At 37.6% G+C, this 27,988-nt stretch overlaps 1 protein-coding gene across 1 annotated transcript in view; it reads left to right on the plus strand.

Annotated features, from left to right (window-relative positions):
* Positions 1–27,988, plus strand: part of USP45 (ubiquitin specific peptidase 45) — a gene marked incomplete at both ends in the record, with an annotated part of 42,215 nt that overhangs the window by 9,482 nt on the left and 4,745 nt on the right. Inside the window, 8 exons of the mRNA XM_079550096.1 lie at positions 2,357–2,502; positions 3,628–3,723; positions 5,897–6,027; positions 18,054–18,141; positions 21,871–21,952; positions 22,952–23,043; positions 25,121–25,177; positions 25,941–26,084. Of these exons, the coding sequence (XP_079406222.1) occupies positions 2,357–2,502; positions 3,628–3,723; positions 5,897–6,027; positions 18,054–18,141; positions 21,871–21,952; positions 22,952–23,043; positions 25,121–25,177; positions 25,941–26,084 (836 nt within the window). The remainder of the gene's footprint in view (positions 1–2,356; positions 2,503–3,627; positions 3,724–5,896; positions 6,028–18,053; positions 18,142–21,870; positions 21,953–22,951; positions 23,044–25,120; positions 25,178–25,940; positions 26,085–27,988) is intronic.

The raw sequence follows: 27,988 nt of genomic DNA on the forward strand, positions 1-27,988 counted from the left end.
TTTTTTCAAAGATACAGAAAGCTAGTGAAATACTGTGTGGAATTAGCTTGTGAAGTGTACTGAAAAATGAAGAGATTATAATTAAAGCCTTCTTAATGAAAGGAGGTACCTAGATTTCTGTAACAACATACAGGCCTCTTCTTAATTTATTGCTCCTTCTCATCCCTGTGCTAATTATCCAGCTTTGTGACATCGTATGGCTGGTTCTCATGCACTGTGCTTTGCAATTGCATTTTCTCTTAGCCCTTATCACAAAACTGGATGCTGTTGCTTTGTTTTTCCCCCTTAAATAATTCATATGTGAGATTCAGCAAATGGAGCCTTGCTACTTGTGTGAAGTTTCCATTTAACCATGAAGTGAAATGCTTTTATCGAGTTTGCCCTGCAGATATGGTCCGCTGTGGCAGTGCTGTCCATATTTGGTGGCTGTGCAAGGAGAGCCAGGTGGTGCTGCAAAGCGTAGCACAGTGAAGCGTGGACAGATCTAGGTTTGACATTTGTCATCCTGTACTGCTAAAGGGAAGAGAAAAATCTGCTTTTCCATATGCTTATGCTTTAATTTTTGCCTGCAGTTTTGTCCAGATGGCCTTGTGAACATTGTTTACTTTAAGATGCTGTCCCAGATGTTTTTGAATGCCGATGGATAAATGCAACAACTGTGGTATACTAATACACAAATTATTTACACAATTTTGGCTTTTTTTTTTTTTTTTCTTTTTAACCATCTCTTCTCCCCAGCATTTCTCTGTGTCCACACTTTTCCAAAAGGAAGAAGTCTCCAATAATATTATCAGATTTCTGAGAGTGAGGAGTGCCTTCAAGCTGCATATACTTGGGGCTCCCTTTCTTCTGCTAAGGTGCTTTTGGAGCTCTTTGTGGATGGAGGAGCATCAGACACTGTAGAATAACCCCCTTGCAATGTAAATTAAAAAATGTTACTGTACATAGCCCGTGAAACAGTGACTGTTTTTGGGTGTGAGCAGCTCTCAAGCCATTTGTTGTTTACTGCATTCAGAAACACGTTGCTTTTCCAAGGACAATTTAGTCTCTTTCTTTGCCCTTCTCTTGTGGAAAGAAGAATATTTTAAACCTGTGTAAGCAGTGTTACTAAGAACATTTAAAAATATCTTTAAACAGCGAAGCACCTCTCGCTGCAGTTTGACAAACTCAGATGCAATTCAGAGAAATAATTATGCCTTGTCGGCGCTGCAGGGTGCAGGCAGACTGCATCAGAGGCTTGTTGCAGATAAAATATTTTAATGACTTGTTTTTTATTTAATTATATTTTTTCATCTTGTAAGCAAGAAACTGTGCAGAACCTACATTAAAGAACCTTTTGGCATGAGCATTTCATTAACGTAAATAGGCTGGTTAGTTATTTCCCAAGAACACTTTAATGAGATTTCAATGTGAAACTCATTAGAACAAATACGTGAATTCATATGTCAAGGCATGGATTGCAGCATCACAGTTCTTGGCATCTATTAAGTCCATAACTCGTTTACATTGACATGCATTGTTAATCAATATTTAAGACGCTGCAGATGTCAGTAATGTTCATATTTAGTCCTGCAACCATGACAATATGAAAGTTGCTAGTAGAATTCCAGGCTAAATATTGTTATCTCAAGTCTTTCCGTTACCTCTAGGCTACAAGTTAATGACTGTCTAACTTTGCTGCCCCAATCTATTTAAATAATAAGAGAAATAGGAAAACGCACGGATGTTATGCTGGTAGCATATTCCATTGCAGTTTTATCAAATTCTTGTGGTTTGAAATTAAAATAACATATCCATTTTGGTTTTACTAGCAACTCCTCAGGCTGTTACAAAGGGAGGTGGGTGGGGGTAGCATTTGAGAAAACTGATAACAACTCAAATGGAACTGCCTTGGCCAAGTTGTACCAGACAATTTAAGGAAAGCATAAAAATTGGTAAAGATGTGCAGTACTCAGGTGTAACTTTTGGTTACCTCTCCATAAAGGCACCAAAAAACAGCCCTTGTGTGTGGTGTTTCCAGTGCATCTAAAGAACATACATTAAACTTCTTGTTGTTGATAGACTAACAGAGCCTATTTTACTTCTTTATTTTTTACATAATGAAGAAGCTAAAGTCTTAGGAGATGTTCTAATTGTTGTGTAAGGCACTTGTTGGATATAGGTAGTTGTGGGAATGTTTTTCCTCAGGTTTTAACTGTTGATGTCTCATGTTTTTTAAAGGCTTTATAAAGTGGCTTAGTGTGCCATTGGGGTGTCTTTCAGCTTATGTCAAAAATAATAAACATAATCCAAAGAAGGACCGAGTTGTTTTAACTATCCAGTAATCAAGTAATGCTAATCTATAGTTTAATTACAGGTTCGTCAAAAATCATACGACTCCGTGATGAAAGCAGTGAAACAAGTGAAATTCTGAGAGGGAAAGGTTCTGGTAATGGTACATCAGTTCCAGTTAAAGGAATAAATAATTTAGGAAATACGTGCTTTTTTAATGCTGTCATGCAGGTAAGATGGAATGCTCACACAGTTTTCTCTTTATAGATTTCAGAAATGTTAATTTTTATAAACCATGGGCTTTGTGAAAGGTTCTGAAGGTTACCACTTTCTGCTTTCAGGAGGCCCTTTTTAAATTCTTTTCACTCCTTTCTATCTAAGCAATATTTCCTTTTATTAAAAAAAAAAAAAAAAAAAAAAAAAAGAGTTCCTGGATCAGTAGCATTTTTCAAAGTATTGAGACAAATGAAAATGTCGTGTGTTATATGCTGCATATGTGTGTGGGTTGTACTCCAGCATATGGTTTTATTTGTAGTCCAGCATCAGGCAGTCATGAGTAATGCACGGTATTTAACGTACTGGTGGGTGTGAAAAGTGGTACTTCATGCATATTTTTATTGATTATAGCTTTTTCTTTCCTGACCAGAATGAACTATCTGAGTAAACTTTTATTGATCTGAATGTATAACAAATCCAACATCCTAAAAATAGCAGCAGCTTTGCTAACTTTTATATTGAAACATCTTAATGCCCGCTGGTTGGACAGAGAGATATATATCTGCAATCAGGACTAAGCAAATGAAATTAAATTGCTTCAAAGGTGTTCTGAACTGGCACACTTCACTTAACATTTATGATTGTGGCTATAAAAAGTGAATTTTTAAGTATATAATTACTGCAAATTGTTCTCTGAGTAGACAAATGGCACTGAGGAAACCTGTCATCTGCAGCAAACATTAAAATAAAGGAAAAAAAATAAAAAAGCTGTGGTGCTATGAGGAAGGATACAAATTTTAACAGAAACAAATGTTTTTTCTTATAAGTGTTCTCACCATCAAAGAAACAAAAGCAAAATAAACAAGCTAACAAAAATGTTGTTTTACAATAACAATGTTATTAGTAGGAAAATACTTGGAAATTGCAGCAACAGAATTAGATACAATTTTAGAAGCAGTCTAAGATTAGTGATAGCTCTGGTAAGGGTGGTATCTGCTTTTTCTACTGATTTAAACCTCAGTTGCACATTATTAGATATGTCTGGTTTTGTCTAACCCTGAATATAGAATTTATAAACAAAGAGAGCTGGATAGTAAAAAAAATGGATGTGTTCTTGGATTTGTTTATTTTTTCTTTCAGAATTTGGCACAGACTCACATACTAAATGAACTGATGTACGAGATGAAGGAGAAAGGAACAAAGTTAAAAATCTGTCATACTTCAGACTCCCAGTTGGTAAGTATGCAGTGAAAAATATGGATTTGGGCAAATGTGGGAAGAAGCTGCTGCAAGGAAATCACATCTCTGTTAAAGATGAGCTCTTACTCTCCTGTTTCTTTTTGTCTTTGAATTGTAGACAAGATTGGGCATTGTCAGGGTGCTATGGCTATCTTTCAGTAGTTCAGCCAGTTTATGATGTCTGTGACAAAACCAATTGTTCTGCCCTGAAAGAAGGAGAACAATCACTTCCTTTCATATTTTCTAACACTGAAGTAGCAAATAATGCTTGACCCTAAGAAAGAGTGGCTTATGTTTGTTTCCCATTTTGTTTCTTCAATATGTGTGTGTAATACAGGATAGAGTATTTCTGGCTCTATAAAGTGTTGATGAAATATTTATTCTGGTCTGCCTCAGCAATACATTGATGGGGCTTGTAAAATGTAATGCATGCTTCCCAGATGGAGTGTTAACAAAATACTAGTGTAGACTAAACGTCTTGTCCTCAGAGGCATATGGGAAAGAAACGATTGTCATTATGATCAACAGTTCCTTGTTGCTTCTTAAAGATGCTCATTTTCATAATATATTGTTGGCAGGTGGAGAAAGGATAATGTTCCTTTCCCTCTGGTAGTTAAAGACAGCACTTTGCAGAGTTTTTGTTTTTGTTTTTTTTTGGTTTTTTTTTCTTTCTTTCTGCTGGTTGCTGGGAGCTTTCTGGTGGTGGTAAGGATTGAGAGGTGGGAATCTTTCAGACACTGCTGAAATTACAAAGATTTCTGTATATTGTTCTCAGTGCTGCTCATAGCTTCTCCAGGCAAGAGCAGTGTGAAATTCATTGCACTGTTACCTTTCTTACTGCTAATGGCAGTTCTGAACAGCAACACGTTTCACCAAGTTATTCCCCAGCCACAACTGAAGTCTGGAGCTTGTTTGTGCCTGGAGGCTTAGAAAAGCAGTGGTATGTTGGCTTATGTGTGACGTGAACCTTACACAGCCATAAGGTTGAAAGATTTATTTTCTCTTTAATGACAGTGCTTACAAAGTAAGTAAGCTCTTTGGAGCACAGAATGTATTTTGTGGTCTGTGTATGTCAGCAGAGGATCAGGGGACTTTAGTAGCCTAACTGATTGTAATGGGGAAACTGCTAGCTTTGTGCTTGGTAAAGGGTATTTCTCAAGTTTTGATAGTGCATGTAATGTGATGCGATTACTTTATGTGTTTGTGCATCCGTAAAGCTTATATTTTGTTCAGTTCTGTTTTTAAAAGAGGCATACTCTCTAGTTGTTTGTCTGGAAATTGTAATCTGTTTTTGTGAGGATCAGGAGACCAGTAGACACTGGGACCATGGATGAACATAGGGGCATGTGAAGGAGTGCCGATGGCCTGCAGCTTTCTGAACGCAAGTAGCCCCAAAGCAACTCAGAAGCATGCTTTGCTTCTGGTCAGTTCCCTGCAGCCCTGGGACCTGCTGGGAGGTGTGAGTCTTAACCTGGAGAAGATGATGCCTTGTCCTGCAGGTTGCCCCAAAAATGGCTGGTCTACATGGGTCTGATGTCAGCCTCTGCTTGTGAACTGCAGCCTGAGCCTTTCTGGGGCTCAGTTCCTGGGGGAGCAGGGTGGGCTTCTCTGGCTGCTGGATGTGTGACAATTTCGGTATGCAACTCTCAGCTCAGTACACATGGGAAGAAGAGTAAAACAGATAAACCAAGGGGTATATAAGGCAAACTGCCACTTGCCATTTATATTTTGAAAAACAGATTGAGTAAATAAGATTTCATTATGTTTGTTACTAATTAGTTTCAGAGAAAAAATGGAAGAACGTCCCCTTATGGATAGCTTTGATGAACCATAGCCTGGCAAAAAGACCTCACTGTTTAAGAACTCATTACTCTTTCTGTAAACACTCCTATATTTCACTTAATTCTGGGAATAATGGACATGCTTGTTTAAAAAAATTACTGGTTAACAGACAGTTTGTTCGCTGAGAATTTCTTGGTATTGTTATTATTACGGTTTAGTTAATAAGTTTGCTCTTTCACTGTCTTTAGGTGACATCAAGCTTTTTTAAAGAGTCAAACTGTCCAAGACTAAAGGTTACTTTGCTCTTTGTGATAAATGTATTAACCTGAAATAAGACTTTTGTGTCACTCATTTTGAAGTTGATGCATATTTTACTTTTATTTTGAAGGATCCTTTGGTGGTAAACCTCTCCAGCCCAGGACCCTTGACTTCAGCGATGTTCTTGTTCCTTCACAGCATGAGAGAGGCTGGAAGAGGTCCTCTTTCTCCCAAAGTACTGTTCAGCCAGCTTTGTCAGAAGTATGTACTGCCAGTATCTTGCCAATAACTGTTTTATTCCCCTAAATTTACTAATTTACTGTGATGTGTTTCTAAGTGTGTACCATGTCTGTTGTGCTTTCTAGTACGCTCTTAGCTTTTTACTGAGTGGTCCAGAGAATATCATCTTTGTGTTTTAAAGTTGCCAGATTCCTTGTTGCACTCCAAGTTGTAATTGCTTTTCATGAAGTGCATGTCAGCCCTTAACTGCTGACAAGCAATGGGCTTTCACTGGTTTAAAGAAGCGGAAGAGGATTTGCTAAAACAAAAACGAATACCATTGTCTTTCAGGTTTAGTTGAAGGCTGTATATTAGATTAAAGTTGTGCTAGTACCGTTCAGATGCTTTGGGGAAAAAAACCCCAACAAACTGACCTTTTAAATAGGAAACCTCTGCTATGATGTCTGTCCTTGGCATCATTTCAAAATCAAAAAGATTCTAACAAGTAAAGATGTAAAGCAGTACTGAAATGGCTTATGACTCCAGATTGCAAAGAGCTTAGAAGCCCTAAAGAAGCCCCTGTTTCTTGGTGTGGAAAATGCTTACAGTGGTGCTTTGTAGTTATCTTCAGTTATGATGCAAAAAGTCTTGCTTTTTAAAACACCTGTGGAGGACCCATTTAAAAGCTTTTGCAGATATTTTAATATTTACAAGCAAAATAAGCTGTAAAAACAGCTTAAACATAGCTGTGCAAATATGGGTTTAAAATATGCGATAAAGAAACATTAGCTTTTAGGCTGGAGTGGAGACCATTTAATTCAGAAACAGAAACCACCTAATACACTTAATTTATCCTCCTTAATATTATACTTTTTTTTTTTTTTGGTTGTACTTGACTTATTTTTGGTTCTTTTGAGTTGTAAAAGGAAGTGTATGTAAAATGTCCTTACAGTGACTTTGAATCGAATAGTAGTGTTCTCTATTTAGCATCATCTGCTTGAAAGAAAAATATAAAAGGAAGTTATGTTCTTTGCTCTCGTGTTTTGAGGATGACTCAAAAAAGTAATTGTAAGTACAAAACTTGGTAAAGAAGTGGAAGGGAAATTGTTAAATAGGAACAGTAGCTTTTTCTCTGTTAATACTAGAGTGGAAGAGAAAAGGACATGTTAAACATGTTTTGAAGCCCAAGTCAGAAGAGTGATTATAAAGTAATAACAATGCACTGCACTTCAGATGACATTGCACTTTTAAAATCACAGCTGTTTGTATTTGCCTTCTGTTTTTATATTTGTGTAGTCATCAGGTGATGAAACATTATTAAATCCTAGAATCTGTTTAGCCTTGCAAAACAGACCTAACTGAAATGAGTCCTTTCCTGACACATGTATCAGTAATGAAGGCCACATCCTGTTGGCACGAAGTTATGTGTACAGGGACTGTAAGTGCCTGCATGGTTAGGATAGAAGGTTTGATCTCGTGATTCTTTTGTTGTTGATGGTGGGCAAGAGAGAAGAAAGGGAGAATTTCAGCAAATTCAGCAATCTGCATTGTTAGTAGCAGAAGAAATGGGAGTCTTTGCACAATGAATACATTTACTGTCTATAACTAAAACAAGATGCATGCAGTGTTCTGTCATGCCATTTTTATGAAATCTTTTTTCATTTTTTAAAGTTTGGCTTTCCACTCCTTAGCAAAGCTGAAGTGAAAGAGATAGGATAGCAAAACTATGGGAGTCCCAGCTAGGAGGAAGTCTGCATTGCTGCAGCATTCTCCTCAAGGTGCTTTCTGAATCCCTCTAAGACATTGCATTAACGAAGCAATTTTAGAGACCTGCATTAGCACAAACTCTTTTTACTTAACAAGCAATTCTGCAAGCAGCAGCGTTGTCCTCCTGTGTGGATTCTCTGCTGTTTGAAAAGGTTCAACTTGCTAAAGGGACACATTATTTATAGTTTCCCTTATATTACTAACTAGACTCTTACTTTCATAAACTTCAAAGAAATATAATTGTCATCAGTTTTGCTTGAATTTGTCTATTAGCCTCAGAAGTTATGAAGATCCGGTGAGGGGAGCATACATGTGCATGTTCTCACATGGATCCCCAGTGATGCATGTTAGAAAACTGTGTGGGTGAATGGATTGTCCTTCACTTCCTGCTCCTGAAGAATCCTTGACAATTCTCATTAGAAATATTACTTCTGTTATTTAAATGTAACCCATTTGTCGTACAAAACTAAGGACTCAGGGAATACAGCCTGGTGTAGTGGTTGGCAGCCCTGCACATAGCAGGATGATCATTGTGGTCCTTTTCAAACCAAGGCCATTCTATGATTCTGGGTTTCCTTTTGGTCTAGAATTTAGGTTGGATTCTGAATTTTATCTCCCCTCTGACCACTTGCAGTTCTTATATGGTGACTACTAGGTGAAATAATTTGAAGACTTTAATAACAAGAGATTTTTACCTCATTTTTACTTTCTCTCTAAAAAACACCATCATTTGTACTTCTGCAGATCTAGATAAAAAGTTTGTGTGTTTCATTTCAACTGAGATTTTTAAAAATTTTGGCTATTGTATTTCCAGCAACTTTCCATTTTTAGTTGGAATGACCTGTATCTGTACATCCTCAAAATAGGAGCAGGGGTTACATTTTGCATCTTAGAGCTAAAAGCTTCCAGGAGGGTAAAAGCTCAAACAACATCTCTGCTAAAGAGACAAGAGGATGAATGTGAAAAGAGAATAACTGCACTTTAAAAATATGTTGATATTTCAGAGAGAGTTGTCAAAGAAAGACACATAGGCTAATGCCAGGGGAAAAGAGCACAAGTGAAGGACATTTAATGCTGTTGTTTTAGTTTTATATATTGCACATGGAAGATTTCTGAGTCCAATTGCAGCTTGATTTCAGTTTTTTGACTTCTTTCCCCATCAAATATCTCACTGTCACAGTTTCACTATGCAGAATATGACCTTTCTTCAGTAAAGAGATTATGAAATACTTTAGAGAGAGTCTAAGATGCACTTGTCTGTGATAGTAGGATTTGGAGTCAGTGACCGAGGAATTGCCTTTCCAGCCCTGTATTTGTCTTTACCATGACATTAGTTTGAGAAGTTGCTTATAGTGTACAAAACAGGGAGACACACTGAGTGATTGTGCAGTTTAGACTGTTGAGTACAACAGTGATTTCCCAATAACATTTTTATCGTGTGTGGCAGGAGATTGGTCCTTCAAAAATGATTGCTTTTCCATAGTAGCACAATTTGGATATTTGTATTTATATATAAATTATATATAAACACACTAATTTATCTAGCTAGCTAGATATCTCAGGTAAAGCACTACTGTGCCTGGAAGCTTGGAGAAGAAAAGTGTATTTCAAGCTTTTTAAAGCACATCTATATTTACACGTATTGAATAAATCTGTTCTGGTGGGTTTGGGATTTCTTTTTTACACTCCTAGCAGAGTAACGACATATTTTCATGTTGGATCAATTGATGAGGGATAGAATCATAGAATCCATGGAGTTGAAAGGGATCTTTGAAGGCCATCTTGTCCAGCTCCCCTGCAATGAACAGGAACACCGCAGCTAGACCAGGTTGCTCAGGGCCTGAGCCCTCACTGGAAGTATCAAGGGGTGAATCATCAACCACATCTCTGGGACCTGTGCCAGTGCCTCACTGCCCTCACTGTAAAATACTTTTTCCTTCTATCTAACCAAAATCTACTCTCTCTAAGCTTGAAAACATTTCCCCTTGTTCTATCACAACTTACTAAATAATTGGTCCCCTTCTGCAGCTCCCTTTTAGATATAGTAGAGAGATAGAAGAGATATAGAAGCTGTATAGTTTAACACATGACACTTGCCTTCATTTGCAATTCAATTCCTGAAGAACTTCTGAATTTGATTTCCAGAGTTGCTTTTTTTATTTTTTTGGGGAGGGGAGCACTTGTCCTTGTAGGATTTCAAGAGTTTGTCTGCTTCAGCTGTTCCAGGATGAGTTTGAATGCTAGCACTTGAGTTAGATATCCTTACTCAAATCATTTGAGATGTGCTCAGTGGGAAAAGAGCAAAGAAGCAGGGAAGGAAGGAAGAACATAAAGGAACAGGTGAAGTCACTTAGAAATGAGGCTAGGTGTGGACAGGGAGCTTGTAAAGAAAGGGAGCAGATGCTGCCTTGTTCACTTGACAGCCCTGTAATGACACTGAGTGGAATCCTAGAGCCCGTAAGTGGGAACACTCTGCAAGTGTACGTGTATTTTCTGCTCAAAAGAAGAGATCTGGGGACATAGTTCTTTCAGCTGCAAGCTGCATCTTTAAGAGTCTAGGGAGATCGCAGAGTGAAGTTCATCATCTTGTGTATGAAAGGGTATTTATGGTGCATTTTTTTTTAAATAACAAAGGGAAAAAATGATACTGAGTGTTAATTTTGTCAAGTGGTGGGGTAGCCAGGTTGAAGAAGAGAGGAAGAAGAAGAGAGATGGATGAGTCTTTCTATAGCAACTGTTTAGCGTCTGGTACTAATTCTTCCACTGTTAATTCTGTTAGTGTTGCAGCTGTCAGATGTTTTGCTAGGACAGATTGCGAACATAGCTACAGGGCCCTTCTGTTTGTTTTCCACTATTCTGAATATTAGGATTGCAGACTTCTGACTTATCTGGAGACTTAGTGACTAATGCAACGTTTATGTATTAAGAGGACATACATTTTATTTCCCTTATTTGTTATCAATAGGTACTTCTGCTGGTGGATGAAAGCGTAGATTTGTGTAGCGAGTAAATCTTGCAGTATATAAATTAATAGTCCAAATAGGAGTTATATAATGTTAGAAAAGCTGCTTCAAATTAAATAGTTATTTATGGTACTATGGTACTATATTGCTGCATTAACACTGGGAAAATATTTTCTTAACAGAGATTTTATTGGTGATGACTAAATCCACGCACGAAGTTTAGTTTTTAGTTACTTGTTTTTCCTGATGAGTATTAATCATTCCTTCTCATGCACAGAAGGTAGAACTCATGGTAGAGGTTTGTATGGAGCTGACAGAGCTGAGATCATAGGCATTCAGGACTGTTGATTAGTTTTGGAGAGAAGGCTAAAAATGTTTGGCGCATTCCACATTTGTCACTTCTGAGCATTTCTGCTCAGAAGAAACAGGTAATTTTGTACCAAACTTAAGAAGTGAAGAAAAGGAGACTTACTAGCTATAAATCTTTTTGATACTTTTCTTTTAATACTGTTGTAGAGAAAAATTTTTCTTAAAAAAAGATGTCCAACTTACTAATTTTGACTATTTGACTTTTGCCCTTTAAAGGCAGTAGCAGCAGAACACCAGGTTTGTGTCTTCTTGACCAGTAGTGAAGAATGACTTCTGGTCCCAGTTTTACCATTGTGTTCCCTGCTGATAGTGCTGCCTCATGTTCTGGGTCTCTCCGACAGAGGACCCTCCCTGGCAGAGGAGTCTGCATCGCCTCCTGCAGCAGAATGTGAGAGATTGCACACTTTCAGTACAGTCTGTTGATTTCCACAATTTCTGAACACAAGAGAACATGGATGAGGTTTATGACTGCAGCATAGACTAATTGCATAAGTAAATCGTGTGCATTGGTAGGATTCATCTGCTTTTGCTCTTCAGTTTCGGGTTTGCTTCTTCCATTCAGGAGGAAGAGCTGTGCAGCGTTTTGGACAGGAGAAGTGTTTGTTTCTTGTGAGGTCTTGATGAGCTAAGTAGGCACTGATTGTAGATACAGTGAAGAGGGAAAAGAATAATTTCCTTAGGTGTATCTGCAGCTGGAACATCCGTGTTAACCAGAACAGAACATTGCAAGATAAAGCCCTTCCAGAGCTCTATGGAGAGGTGACAAAAATAGCAACACTTCAAGTGAAGAGGGACTTAAATATCAGGAGATCAGACAGAAGAGGAAATTTAAAAATGTTACCGCAAGAGAACACAATGGATGATAGAAGATAAATTAGCAATACGTATTTAACTGCCCTCATAAGAGTTCAAGGAGCTGCATGAAAATGGAAGGCAGCAGATTTGGAGCCAGAGGGGGAAAAAAAAAAGTCTGTGGGTTTTTTGTTTGTTTGGTTGGTTGTTTTTTTTAGGTGTTTTTTAAATTATTTTTTGACGTTCTATATAACTAACCTGTACAATTTGCTATCATGGAATGCTATTAAAAATATCAGTAATTAAAGAAAGAAAGAAGAAGGGGATGTTCATATAAAGGGAACTTTTCTGTAAGGTCTTATAACTTTATGCACGGACCTTGTGTACAGAGGCATTTACTTGGCTACCAGCTGGTAGACAAGAAGAAATTTCTGCAGAAAAGGAAAAGAAATTTCCATTACTTAGGAAGAGGAACTGTATTTTCTCTGTGGTGGTTAAGTGGGAAATGGATCTGTTCTGGCATGTCAGCTATTCCCTCCATTCAAAGATAGCTGTAAAAAGGGCTTTTTGCTCATACATTAGAGTTCTTGGTACACTGTAGTAACGGAATGATACCGCATTTCCTTTGAGGGGAATGTAAGGCAGGAAAAGATGAAGCAAGTCATGCAGTACATCAGAATGAGAGCTAAATCATGTCCATGCCATCAAGATGGGACAGGCACATCTCTTGTTTTTTATCTGGGTTACATGTGCCAAGCCTGTGTTTTTTTTCCTGTGCAGCACCTCATGCTGAATGTTTGCAACTCTGTGTTGGATCTGAGATAATAACTTAATTTCCCTTAGCAAATAGAAAATAAGAATTGAAAGTATAAATATTTAGAGGACTTTAGTTTCCTTTAGCTATGTATGTTATGGTGTAGTTTTTGTTACTAAAAATGTTACAGGAAGTTAGATCATCATGAAAAATATTTTGGTAAGTGACAAGCAGTTGTAACTTGTCTCCAGATGAGTAGTGAGAGGATAGCTAAGTAGCATGTATGTGGATGTCACAGTTGTCCTTCAGCACTTATGGCCATTAGCAGGAGTTCAACCTGTTCTGTCATTATACTGCTGACACTGTACAACAGGTTGTATCGCATTGGCACTGGCTTCCATATGTCAGCACATCTGTGAGCGGTCAACTCAACCAACCATCTTAAAGTCCCCCACTTTTGCCAAGGATCTTGCTTGAAGCATATTTTCAAGGAGACAAGAGTGCACATCTTTTAGTTGTCAGATTTCTATGTATCAGCATGGATTAATTCCTTTTTCCTCCCGAATACTAGTTTATAAATGTAGGAGTTTTCCAGTAAATGCATTATGTCATATCAAATCCCCTCCCTTACACTTCTTGTTGTTTTTATTTTGTGGCCTCCTTCTGAAAACAAATTTACTAGCCTGAAATGTTGTTCTATGGAACATCGGATATTTAGAATTATACATGTTATGTAGAATTCAGCAGACACTAATGACCAATTAGCTATATGTCAGTACTAATAATGACATCACTTTTCAGTCAAAATGAAGGACTCTTCAATATTTTATAGAATATATATTCTTATTTTATATATATTTAATATATATTCAATATTTTATAGAATATAATTCTATCTTCATAGCTTCTTCGCAATCACTTTCTCTGACATTTAAAGTGTCACTTACATTCCCATCATCCTGTCCCCATTAAAATCCAAGCATGTAGATTTATGTAAGGCTGGATGAGGATTCAGTACAAGCACAGAGAATGTAAATAATCTTGCCCATTACAGATGCACTGTGTGCTAATAAAATGAAAGATTAACTAGTGCTGCTCCATTGAAAACAGCTGTAGTTGGGTTCATTTTTTTCCTTTCACCTTGCACTAATAAAACTGAATGGAATATACAGATAGACTATTTTGCCTTCAAATATCATTGAGGAAAATACTTTTAATCAGAAGTGAATATTATCTGGTGTTTCTCTGTGGCAGGTTATGCTGTAAACTGTAAACAATAATAAAAGGCATTTGTGTGGCTTTTTTTTTTTTTTTTTTTTTTTTTTACTTTGCATTGTAAGATTAACTTTGTGATGTGTTCCTACAATTAAAAACACCAACAAAAGCTCTTCTGTAGGTGTGATGGAGTTTTTCACTGCTTCTTTATCAAGCAGATATATATCTGTCTCTTCCTTTGCTATGTTTTGTAGCCCCGTGGCTGTGCTTCTGTGACCAAAAAAAAAATCCTATTAGTATAAAGATCTAGTTTGTGTCAGCGCAGTAATTTATTCTGTCACTATATACAGGAGCTATTAATATGGATATGTTGGAGGAGATATGCTGAATATGCCTTTTAATTTTCACTGTGTCAGGAAAAGAAGACATTTCTTATAAATAAAAGAAATAATAACAATGTGTATAACCAGGCTTGTCAGACTTGCACTGATCTCTACAAAAGGGTTTTTAAAAAAAGATTCATTGCTTTCTGGCTATTTAATGAAAGAAGCAATGAGAAAACTGTTGTAGGCAATTGAAAAGTTAAAATGTATGCATGTTCCTCTAAATATGTGTGCAAGTTAATATCTCATTTAATTTTTGTAATGCAAATTGAGTGTTTTCTTGGATTCAATACAAAGGTTTAGTGCTTTTTGGAATGTTTTGCTTTAATAATCAAATTAATTGGAAATAAAACATTTGATGTGAATAGCAGCAAAAGGCTGCATTTTAATAGTGTTAGTCCAAAGTGTTTCACTTCTTAGGAGGAGTACTTCAAGTTTGAATTTAGTGATATTTTTGAAAAATTTGGAATTAAATGTTTAGGTTGACCTGCACATGCAAAAATACATAGCTTTAAAAATATACCTGCTTTGCTGTGTCCAGTTTTTCTGTAAACCTTTTCATAAAGCAGTGTCCTTAAGTCATTTTAATTATGAGTGTTATCAGCCTTCTCTCAAAACGCAGATCATATACAGACGTGCTTTTTGTAAACATGAACATGTTGTTTTGCGTGTGCAAGACCAGATTTATTGCACTTAATTTTAGGCACTGACCTTAGATTCCTAGCCACCTTAGCTCCTTCTCCAGTTACCGTGCTTACATCGCGCTTACAGGGAGCGACTCAGGACTTGGACCCTTCTATCACTGTACTGCATGGAGCCTCAGACTGCTACATCCTAACATGACATCTTGCCTAGATTTAATTTTACTACTGTAGGCACGTTGCAAGTCTGATGCTTTTTCATATGGTAGCCTTTAATTTCTGCTACTCACGAGCACGAATTTTCCAAAGCCAACCTGGGTATCTGTATCGTGTAAGTAGGAAAGAAGCCTCATCTGCAGGAATCCTAGGACAGCTAAAGAGCATGGCTGGGCAAGAAAGATTACTGTGTGTTGAGAAAATGCAGATAGATATTTACAGCTCAGTGCACTCGTTAGTCAGAGCATGCAATCTGGGGCTGAACGTGAAAACTGGCTCGAGATGCATTTCATAAAATTGAATAACCGAGTATGTGGTTGGTTTTTCAGTCCCCTCTGCCAGTTTGTTAAAATTCCTGCTTGAGCTCTGCGCAGCCAGTTGTCTCCTGTGCTAGATTTTGGAAGATTTTTAGCACGTGGCTCAGCCTACACATCTTACTGTGCAGCAAGGGACGCAGCTGCCATTTGGTGGCATTACTGGAAATAAAACAGAGGAAAAAAAACACTTTCAAATCCCATTTTAGATGAATCAATCCAAGACTTTAATTAAAAATCTGAGGAGTAACTAGTTTGGAAAGACAGGCGTGTTTTGGCCAATAAATCATTGTTAATGTAAATAACAGATTATTTATGTGGAATATTTGCGCAGTTTCACGAGGGATTGCAAGAAGCTAGAGATCCAAATTGCTTTGAGAAACTATTGTTGTCTCAGTACAGGTAACATCTGAAGTATCTATTCCCATACTCATAAGTGTGTTGTATAATGTTTATGTAATCAATACCTGCAAATTATGGTACTTACAGTGTATTTAAATACTGTGAGCAGTACACAAGGAATCAGCAGTTTTGAATACTGGTGATGTAGACTACTGAATGCCTGTGTCACAAACAGGCAGAACATCACCCCAGTGCAGTTGACTGGTGTGTTAGTAGAGTTTGAAACAGATGCTTTTTCTCTTTTGCTTTATGAGAGCCATGTGGATGCTGCTGGTGGTCTTTTTTTACTGGAATTGCCTTTGCTGTGTAGTCTTCAGTTTCCATGTGTCCGGCATAGTGAAGTGCAGCAGTAAATAATGGGCAAGTGCCAGTGTTCCTTTTGCGTCCTTGGGCTGACTGGCAAGCTGGCTGGCCTCTCTTGGTGCTGGTGCCAGGCACCATCGAGGAGGACAAACTGCTCCAAGGACAGGGGAGGCTGAGGGAACAAGGGCAGCACCAGATGTATGTTTTCTGGGGCATGTAGATTCTTTCTGTCCAGACTTTTAGTTTCTGGAGATGAAACATACTGAAGTTCATCTTTTTTAAGATGATTTATTTTCTCTGTTTAACCTGAATAGTAAGCTTGTATTATTGTAGAAGGTGGGCTTGTGATCTGGACATTTCAGACACTCAGTATCGTCAATCCAAAAGCTAGTGGTGTTACTATTTATGGAAAAAGCAGTGTCTTCATTGATTGCAGCTCTAATACATTATAGCTAGTGGGGATTTCCAAAACAAAGCGATCTTCATTTTGTCCAGCTACAGTGTGGGAAGGAGGGCTGTAGCACAGTTATACAAAAAGTGCTGTCATGCACCCCACAGACAAGATCGCAGGACAGCTGGAGAGTTGGAGCCCTGCAGCCTTCTGCTGTGAGCCCTGCAAATGCTCGGCCTGAGAGGCTGTTTGCTGCTGTGCTGGGGGGTGGCCACAAGGAGCTGCCCTGCAGGAACCAATTCTGGTGGGCTCAGGGCTAGCACGTGTGCCATCCATGCTTACAGGGGCAGCATGGGAATGGGCTTTAAGGGGTTTTACCAAAGCTTGTGAAGTACTAGAGGAATGTATCTCATTTTCTAAACTTGATTAACGGGAAGATAAACAGCTTTGTATCATGATTTTCATTTTAATGCCAGCTATTCCGATTAATAAAGGAAACTGTGAGTGATAGGAAATACAGCAGTGTTAATAAATGACAGTAATACTTTAGATTCTTCATGATCTTCCATGATTTGTACGTATAACTTCTTTGGTGCACTCAGGAATTGCAAAAGATCTAGAATTTGTGATGCTTTTGTGTTCAGTATGCAGTGGGAGCAAAATTCCTGATACACTTGGATGGATGCTTAGGAAGGTTCCTTTGAATTAGTGTAGAGTGGTGCATTTTGAACCTCTGTCATCTGTTCAGTGTTGTTTTGTTTTTTTTTTCTCTCAAAACTAGTTGGGTATACAATTCTTTAAGCAGCTCTGGGGAAAATTATCAGGTGTGTACACTGGTTTATTGCCTGCTTTAGCAGACCCAATAATTTTTGGTACCTGGACTCAAATGTATTGTGTCAATCAAAAACTTTGAAGAGATTGTCCCGTCAATGTCAGGCTTTTTCCATTTTAGGTCTGAAGCTATGCTTTATTTGCTCCTAGTCATGCTGTACATTTTAATGCAAGCTTCAGATATTAAGTATTGCAGTTTATTAGACTATAGAACAGGAGTTTGAATGTGGCTGTGGTATGATTACCATGGCATGTGGTTCATGATGTTAAAAGGTCCTTGTGAAAACTTATGTGAAGCAAATATAAGAGAAACACTTACCTGATGATATAAGAGCAGCTAACTCTTACGCAGGGAGCGTAAGCTGCAGATTAATAGAGTGGCTGGCTTGGAGCTGATCTGAAGAGATGGCTATAGATACTTTTGTTTAAGAAGTTAAGATTTATTTTTATTTGGATTCTGACCTGTGCATTTTGCTTGTCTGTGTGCAACCTTGTAACTTCTCTTAGATTTCAAGGTAATCTTCCAATTTAGATTATCAGGCTGCTTCTGTTTTGCTGTACACAGACTTCATGCACATCTGCTGTGATGTGAGTTGCATGAGATAGCTGGAGTGTCCCATTAGGTCCAGTACAGATTGCATCCGTTTGTACCTCAGCATCCAACAAGAACCTAGCATAGATATTGTCTCTCAGTGTAACTATAAATTCCTTACTGCTTCTGTTGCAGGGCCCCTCGATTTAAGGGATTCCAGCAGCAGGACAGCCAAGAACTTCTGCACTATTTGCTGGATGCAATGAGGATTGAAGAAACAAAGGTAACACCTTTGTGTGTGTTTTTAAAAAAGTCAAGAAATACTTGCCTGTACTGTAACCTAATTGTTATTCCTCAGTATTCTTTGTGTTTCCATTGTTCTTCATGTTTTAAAGATGTCCTTTATAAAGAAGGTGTGGCTGTTTTTGTTATCTTGAGAAAAATAATGGCTTTTTAGGAAGATGATACAATCGTGTTCATGTTGGTATCTTAAAATTGCTGATTGGGATGGAAGTTTCGCTGAGCAATAGAAAGAGTGTGGCAAGTAGATCATGATGACTTTGGGAGTGTGAATTGTTCTTCATTTATTAAGAAAGAAAAGAACAAAAAAGCCCCTTCTGAGGATTCAGGAAAAACGCCTGTGAGGATAAGCCTTGGGACAGAAATTAGCAGCTCCAAGAAGTGAGTCAGCCCACAATTTTCATAGAGGCCTATTTCACTGAAAAAAGTAGAACAAAAATGAAATCTTGCAGAGTTTCCTTTATCTTAAGAAGGTGTTAAGAACTACTTATTTTATAAATAACATGCTATGTTCTATTAAAATCTACGTCTGAGTATGTTAAGTATATAACTAGTTGTAGTAAATGAAAAATGTTCCCCCTGTATCTTTTTTCATGTTTCTTTCCCTTCATTGTTTCTACCTCCTGCATTGTTGGATACAAGATAGTGGTTTTTTGCTTGCTTGAACTATTTTGATTGTATCTGATTTCATCTGCCTTAGTCTTGGAACCTTCCTTTCAGATGATATTGTGGTAAATAACCTTCTCTGAGTCTAGTCAAAGGAAGGTCCTTAAACATTGTACTGACCAGTGTGCTTCTCTTCCCTCTCATTTCATAACGCAGGGAATGTAACGATCCTAAGTTGAGTTCTTCTGGAAACAAAATATAAAGCTGTAACAGAGCCCAGTTTGTGACACTAGAGTAACACTGAATGAACCCTGACATCAGTGTACTTAATAATAAGCAGAACTGAACTGCAGGGTATAAGACCCGACTGTTGACATTGTCACGGTTACAGGATGGTGTGTCAGTATAGGCACGCTGCAGAAGCAGGTGACTGCTGCTGCTTTTCCTATTCAGTAAGAGCAGTAGCTGTGCTTTTACAGTAGAGGGAAACTCTTGCTGCTGTTTGTTGATTTTCATGTAATAAAAGATGGAAAGTATATTTGCTTCACAGTCATGGATTTGCCAGAAGCAAGACCATTGCAGCCACTAAGCTGCTTCTCTAGTCACCGCTCTTTCCCCTGCCATCAGTCTCTTGGCCCATCAGTGAGTGTGCCATCATTACAATAACGTGTGTTTTCGGTTGTCTATTGAGTCATCTGTTAGAGCTGGACAGCTATTGAAGCTACCATGAAAGGGTAAGGGGACACGCTGCGAATTTAAATGACCTTTTAGGCAGCAGAGCACGTCTGCCACCCTCAGCACTGGGCACATAAGGGCTGGTCCCACCCTTTCTGCAATTACACCCCTGTTTGCCTGCAGTGGTGCGTTACAGCAAACACTGACTCCATCACCTCGGGCTGCTCGCCACGGGTCACGACTAGTGAAAGCTCTGTCTTTTTTTTTTTCATCTTGTATCTGGAGTCTGTAGATTGTGTGACAAACAGAGCGGGTCAGGGCCCGTTCTGCTCTGTGCCAGTAGGGAGCGGCATTGTCAGCCCTGGGAACTCTGCAGCTGCCCGCTGCCCAGCCCCACGCCTCCCAACCCGCTGCTGGGGAAGGCTCCCAGCATGCTGCCTGCCACCAGAGCCAGAAGTGTGTCCAGCAACTGCCTGTTCTCCTGGGCACTGCTTGTAACGCTGTGCTCCAACAGAGGCATGCATAGGTGACAGCCTATGCTCTGTGCTCCACCTGCCAGAGGCCTGGCTGAGTGCTGCAGGCTGGCCGGTGCCCCTGCTGGGAGTCTTGCGTTGACTGCCAGGGCTCTGAGGAGAGATGTGTATAGTACAAAGCATGACATGAGTTACAAGAACTTATATAGCTCCCACAATTCACATTCTACTTTTGCCTTTTATCTGTTTTCCTGTTTCACGAAACAGCCTTCTCAGAGCAGTGTTGAACTTTTTCCTGTCCCCATTAGTGTATGTGTGTACACAAGTGGGTTTTTAAGATAAAAGGCTGTCGATATGACGATAAAAATTACATCCTGACCAGCGTACCCAGCAATGTGGGCTGGAGATTGTTTCACACCAGGGCCCAAAGTAGCTGAACCCTGCTGCTAATTGATTAATGTCTGCTGCCATTGTCGGCAGCACCCTGCCCATTCAAAGACTGTGTTTTTCTTTGACCTAAATAAATGGTTCAACGCACTAATCCCAACAAAAGAGTTGCTTATGGCCCTAGACCCATTTGTGGTGTTCAACTTTGTGAATTATCTATTGATTAGCCCTTTTAGTATATTGTTGGCTTTAAGATGAACAAAGCTGAGCTTGGGGCAGCGGGAGTTAATTCACAAGCCAGGTCACATACTCATAAGGTAGGAGTATGACTTACCCTGATGGGTGCCTGAACTGGAAACCAGACCTCTGAGGCTGCCTGCCATCGTCACGCTGTAATCGATGGCTTGAAAGTGCACTTTGCTGTCTGCAAACACAAGTTATTTGTTAGCTTTTTTCTGCTGGTGCACAGGTTTTGTGTTACTCGTGGAACGGTTGGTACCACCATTTGTTCGTAGAAGGGTGCTTTGCTCTCTAGTTGTGACTTCGATACCATGTTTCATTGTAAATGTCATTTGCGCCCTGACATGGGAAGCTGTTAGTGGAGTTTCTGGATTGGAAAACAAGTATGTTTACCAGGAGAGGAAAACCAGGATTCGGCAAGCTGCAGTGTTCTCTGGTGGTGGAGTCAGCACAGTCCTCGCCTTCCTTCTTCACAGCTCATCACAGGATGGGCAGAAGCACATTTCATATGAGCACGTGCTAGCAGCATACACATCCAAATGACTCATAAAAATACCTCTTTATCCCAGTTACAAATTGAGAAATATAGGGGAAGACTTCCCTATTTCAAGCTGCAACCACTGCTCACAAATAAGGATATATTTCTTTCTGATTCTTGTTTAAAAAGTGTAACTTTCTGGGATCTTTTTTAATAATTAATTTAATTATTTTTAAATTTTAATATTAATTTTTATAATATAAAATATAATATTATAATATATATTATAATAATAAATAAAATTAATAATATTAATTTAAATAATTATTTAATATTAATTTTTAATAGCATTGCTGAATTTTATATGAATTCATAGAAAGTTCTGTGTATGTTTGAAGATTTTCTGACATATCTTTTGAAATGTACAGCGTTAGAAAATAAACAGAAGTAATAAATGGCTGAAGAAAGTCACAGAAGACTGGCATTTGAAAGGCTCTTAGCTGCCCTTAGCTGCCTTTAAGTATTTTGTATCCCAGTCGATGGGTAATAGACCATTTTTCTGGCAGTATGGTGTTGGTTTTTTCCCCCAACTGTGGAAGAAATGAAAAGCATTTTTTCACTGACAATCTTATTGTTTGTTGATAGCCTCTACAGCTGCTCCTTTTTGTGGGGAGGAAATTTTGAAATGGTTACATACTGAAGCTAATAAGCTTGTTTAGCTTTGACAGTGTTAATGAATAACAGTAATAAGTTATGCTTCTTTTAATCATATATTAATTGTGTTTAGAACGTTTACACTGTAAGTACTTGCTCATTTTTTTTTTTAATTCTATTGCTATCTTTTACATTACAGCGTATACAAACTGGTATCTTAAAAGCATTTAATAATCCAACAACTAAGACAGCAGATGAAGAAACTAGAAGAAAAGTCAAAGGTATGAAACACTTTATCGAATCACTTTTAAAATGTAGAAGTTTTAAAATACCGCTTTCTTCAAAGCTAACTATAGCAAACAGCAGTCTGAAAGTACTGTAGTGTTAAAATGTTTTATTATGTGTTATTCTAGTGCCCCCTAGCGCATATCTGAAGTATAGAGAGCATCTTACGTACAGACTATAGCCAGAATAAAAGTTTCCACGGTATTAGTAATGCCTTCTGTAAAGTTGTATAGAATCTAGTTTTGCTTTCTTAAATAGCCTGCTGTTTGTTTGTTACATAGCCACAGTTACTGTATTGCTCAGAGAGGCCACTTAACATAAGCAAAAGTTGTTTCCATCAGGTGGCTGATACTGTGATCGCTTGAAATACGATTACAAAACCAAAGTGGGAAGCTGTTTCAAAAGAATGCTTGTGTTTTTTTTTTAACAAGTTTAAAATCATTTTTCTTTTACGTATATTCAAAAAATGTAATAATTTTTGCTTAATTAAAGTCTAAATAATGATGAAGCTCTTTTGAACGTTGGCCTTCCCAAATCTGCAACAGTTGAGACATAGAACTACGTTCTGTTTTCTTTTTTTGTGTTTTCTATTGGCTTTTTTTTTTTTTTTTTTTAGTTTTATAGTTTTGAAGGCTGTTTAGAAAAATTGACAGCCTGTCTGCTGTTGTAGTGTCTATCAAAGCAATACAATACTGTGTATATACTATATATTAAAACTGAGATTATATTTAAAGGCTTCTTGAGAGATACTGTATGATTATTTTGTTATAGCAGGTGGGGAAAGCGAATATGAAGAGAATTGTATCACTGAATAATAGATGTTTTTAAATACTGAAATACAGTATATGATGGCTTAGTTACTGTGTTGTGTTTAAAAACTTTTGAATATCTTTAATAATTGTGCTTTCAAAATAAATCTTAGAATTTTGTTGTACTTATAGTGTGGCATTGGATCTGTTATTTTTCACATTTAAAAAAAGGCAATGTTTTTTCAGCATATGGAAGAGAGGGTGTGAAGATGAACTTCATAGATAGGATCTTTGTTGGTGAATTGACTAGCACTGTCATGTGTGAGGAATGTGAAAATGTAGGTATTTTGGAATTTGGTTTGATGTGGAATAGATCACATACTGGTTTGATTACGTTGTCTTGAAAGTATAAAATTGTATTGCCAATTTTATACTTGCTTGTTTGTCTGTAAAAGCAAGACTATTGACAGTTTCTCATTTATAATAATAACTTACTTACGCTTCCTTAAAGCATTATCCTCTGCAAACCTAAGAAGAGGGATCATTTGAATTCAAAGTGGTTTCAAATAATGGGCTTCATTTTGCATCTAATTTAAGTCTGGAGGTTCCAAATTCTGTAATTATCTGTGTTATACTACAGTTTTTATTTGATATTCTTAAAATGCTTACCTATCTTAAAATATGAAACCTCCTGCCCAGTCTTCTGGGATATACCTGAAAAATGGGAAGTACTTGCTTTGAATTAGTATGAGTGGGGAAATGCTAAAATTACTTTATTTTCTTTGTGTTTTTTAGAATTAACATAATATCTCTAATGAACAGCATATTCCTTTCATAATTAATATTACTGACATTTCATCATAAATGCTTTCCATTATCCTTATGATTTTCTTAACTTTGGAAAAGAAAAATCTTACTTGCATGACTTTTTAAAACTTAATACTACATTTGTGTTTGGTTTGGTTTAAAGCATTATATTTAATATTATAGAGATTAAGTAAATCAATCAATCTGAATACTTGAGCACAGTTCTGCAGTGCCAGGTAAACTTCCCTGTGTGTGATGTGCAGATTAAACTTCAATGTGCTTCTAGTATCAATGAAGAACTTCAGCTGTGTACCAAATAGGCATCGTCTGTGTTTTGTGCGTACCATTTATTTTTGTTGGGTTCTTATGTTCTGCCTGCACAGGACTCAGGGCTTGGCTAGCGGTAGCTGTATGAGGACAAGCTTAGCAGTCGCTTTCCTTCGCTTGCGTTGGCAAATATCTTTCTGACTAGTGCTTGTTCCTGGAAAGTCAGCCTCTAGAGGAACCCTAGTTTGAATATTGCTCAACAGCCAGCAAGTCAACACAGTTAAGACAGTTCTAACCTCATTTATTGTTTTACTGGAATTTAAACCATGCTGAGTCCCTCGCACAACGGATAAACGTAAGCTTTTTGTTAAGAGGAGCCTCTGGTCCTTGTGTCACAGATGGAAGATAGGGTCATAGACATCAGAGAAGGGCAACGATGGCAGTAACTAGAGGTATAACAGTGTTCAGTAATTACGTACACACTGTGATGTTCTTTTTAAAGGCTTTCTTTTCAGCCTTTTATGAGGTAAGATAAATTAGTTTTGGAAGGAATGTGAGAATGGCAAGGGAGAGAGGTTAAGAAACAGGCTTGGTCTGGATGTTGTAGTCAGAAAGTCATATTTCCAGTTTCAGCTTAGAATTTATGTGGTTTATAGAGCAAAAAATAATAGTGCAGAACAGACAATAAGGCATTTTGCTGAAAATAAAAGCACTGCTTTTTCCCACTAATTGGCTTTATTTTGATAATTCCCAGTGTGTGTTGCAATATGAACATTCTAATAAAACTGTTGGCTGCAATCAATAAGCCTGACATCATCTTCCCTGTGAATGCCAGGTTACAGCTTGCCACTTAACTGCCATTAACCAGTTCTTGCTGCTGAACAACATACAAGATCAGTGCCTGCACAGAAATGTCCAGGTTCAGGAAATGCATAAAAGTTAGTTTTTCTTCCGAATTCTACTGGATTTGCTGTTTCTGCTGTCCATAAAGTTGTGATCCATCTAGGAGACCCACATGAGTTGAAAATCTGTCTGGAGTTCAGAGAATCTGAGCATCACAGTGCTTCTAGGTGTGGCTTGTGCCTAGAGGAATGGCCTTGCCTTTGTGTCTGTGTGTTGGAATTCCATGCTGTGTTAGAAAGAAAATAAGAACTATTTTAAAATTCTAAAAGATAGGAAAAAAGCTTGTGGGAAGTTCTTCATTGTAGTTTGATACAGCTTGTAAGTGATTAGCTTGTTGTGTAGTTTCAGATAATAATTTGGTTTGAAAAAAAAAAAGGTATGTGCTGAACCTGTGCGTAGTTCTTTGCACTCAATGTACCTTTTCTCTTTTTCTTCAAGATTTCAACAGTAAAAGAACCTTTCATTGATCTTTCACTTCCTATAATAGAGGAGAGGGTAAGATACAGAATACATGATAACTGTTGTTTTCACTGGATTGCTTTATGAAGATGTTTCTGTATGCATACGTACAGTTTTGATTTCAAACCTAGAAATGCACGTTTGTCTATAAACGTGTGCACATTGTCTGCTCATTATGTGATTTTTGTATACATATTTATAGAGAAAAAGTCATTTTTTGATTAGGATGAATGACAGTGTTATTTACAGTATATAGATCTGAGATTAGTTTAACAGTACTTTTAGCATATAAATTGATTATAAAATTCTTCAGGAAGGTCCCAAAAGATAGATTCTAGCTTACTGGTTTGCAACTAGGGAGCTGAAGTGCAAGGTTGTGATGCACAGGATGTATGAGTTGGAGTGAAAATGGATAAACTTAGAAAATATTTGTTCTGGTGTTTTGTCATAAGTAGTTTACAGAATATCTTTGTTAGCTGCAGAGGGGCCGTATTCATTTGAGGACATATACTTAGTTTTTGTGTGGGATTTGGAATTTTTATTTGGCAGTAAGATGATGGATTGAGAGTGGGTCTTCCCCATCCCTTCGCATGTTCACATACATTTAAGGAGTATTTCATGTAGTATTTGGTCCTTCATAAAATGTACTTGTTTCCAAACACCAGTTTGGTTCATAGCAACATAGGTTACTGTTTTCTAATGTACAGAAAACAAACCCACCTGCATTAATCACTCCTGTGTCGTAAAGGAATGAAAAATAGGCATATATCCTTTCCTAAATTCCTGTCTAATTTCTTAGGTTGCAAAACCTGTGCCTTTGGGAAGAACAAATAAAAGTAAAAGTGTGCATGAAGCAGATCTCGGACAGTATACCTGTTCTTCCATCAGTACACTGAATAATCAGCCCAAAATTGTCAAGAAACATGCTTCAACAAAAGATAAGGTAAGAACTTAAATACCCTAACTAGCCAGCCATTTTGAGTTTGTTCTGAAGTTTCTAGGGCAACAGGAGATGGAATATTGACACCTGCAATTGTTTGTTTGTTTACCCAGATGTCAACTATTGATGTATGTCAACTACGTGGATTAGTTGAAAAATATTTAGCTAACTATTAGAAATGTGAGAGAGTATAGTCATTGAGAACCATTAGATTTTCAATTACAGGATTGTGTTCGCAAGAAAAAAAAAGATCTGCACTTTAATTTCAGTTGGTGTTGGTTTAGATTTTCTGTCCAGCTTTCCTTTTGTTGTCCTCCTAATTTGTTTCTGGCAGCAGTGCCATGAATTGTAACACTAGCTCAGAGGGCAGGCAGGTCTGTACTAGAGCCATCAGAGGGATTAACTGCCAACAGGCACAACAAAAATAGTACCAACTCCAGAGATTCTTGGAAGCTGAGAGTGGGATTTCCATGGAGCATTTGGCCTTCAGTAACCCAAGCGGTTCAGTTCAGCCTCTCTGTCCAGTCCTTCCTGATGGCAGCAAGCAAATACACTAGCTGAACAGAACTGTTTGTTTTACAGATTAAAATTAATCTGTAGTAAGTATTGTGCACTTTCATTGTTAATGGAAGTGGGGAGGGCTTTCAGTGTTTATTAATACTCTTTTTTTTGTTTGTTTTTTTTATTAGTAAGCCTTATATTCCATATATGATTATGGACAAATAGATTCTATACTAGAGGAGACATGGAAAATTCCAAAATAGAATGAGTAATAAAGTTAGCGCTGTTGCATAAAAATGTGACTACTGGATGGCATCCAAAATTAAGAAAATAAAATATAGTTTGGATTCAACAAACTAGGCTAGACAATAAAATATAAAGGAGGAAACAACTCTGCTTTCAGTAAGAATTGATAAAGTGATACATGAGATGGCTGTCTAATTAGTGATTCTGTGTTCCCCCATGTTTTTGGACGTGTATTTGACATGACTTTATTCATCTTTTGAATGAATTTTGTTGTAATAAAGCATTAAAATTTCTAATCTAAACCAAGCGGTGTTGAATTCAGTTAGCATTTATTGATATTCTGTGACTTTTGTTAATTGGTCTGTAAGTTTGCTTGTGAAAATCCAAGTGTCCAGTGGGTGTTTGTGCAGGTAACAGAGTATCTGAACATTGGTTGTTATGTTTTCTTTCTGAAGCGAGGAGCTTCATGATTTTAAAAGTTATGGGAGCTGAGCACTATCAGTAATTTCTGACGAGTTTCTCTCCCTCTTCTCTACAAAGAAAGTAAGCACAGCAGAGACAAGTAGTCCTAGCAGACAGTCGTGTTTGGGGGTTTTAATGACTTCGTCATCTGGATTTTACTCTAATTTGCTAAACAATGCTACTTGCTTTTAAGTTTAAGGGCTTGAATTACGAAGTAGTGTTCAGTGTGATTTTAAGCCCTATTTGGAAAAATATTTATAAATATTATTTGCCTTTTATGTTGACTTCATTTGGACTTAGTTTTAAGCTTTAAGGATGAACTTAAGTAACCGTTGAAGATTCCTTGTGAATATATTTAAGGAATAGTCTTAAGATAAAGATCTTATAAGGCTTCAAGTTAGGCACTTAACTGTGGTTCCCAATATGTTGGTACCTGTGACTCAAAGTGGGATCTGAAACTTCAAGATTTACATATATAGGTAACAAAGGCAGTCCAGAAGTCATCTCTACTAAATTGGAATATACCTGGCAACAGTTTAAAACTGAAAGAGTCAATTTAGATTGGATATAAGGAAGACATTTTTCACTCAGAAGGAGGTGTGCTGGCACAGGCTGCCCAGAGAAGCTGTTGGTGCCCCATCCCTGGAGGCATTCAAGGCTGGCTGGGATGGGGCTCTGGGCAGCCTGATGGTGGTGAT

The sequence above is a fragment of the Tetrao urogallus genome, assembly GCF_951394365.1.
Source record: "Tetrao urogallus genome assembly, chromosome: 2".
In the NCBI taxonomy this organism is placed as follows: Eukaryota; Metazoa; Chordata; class Aves; order Galliformes; family Phasianidae; genus Tetrao; species Tetrao urogallus.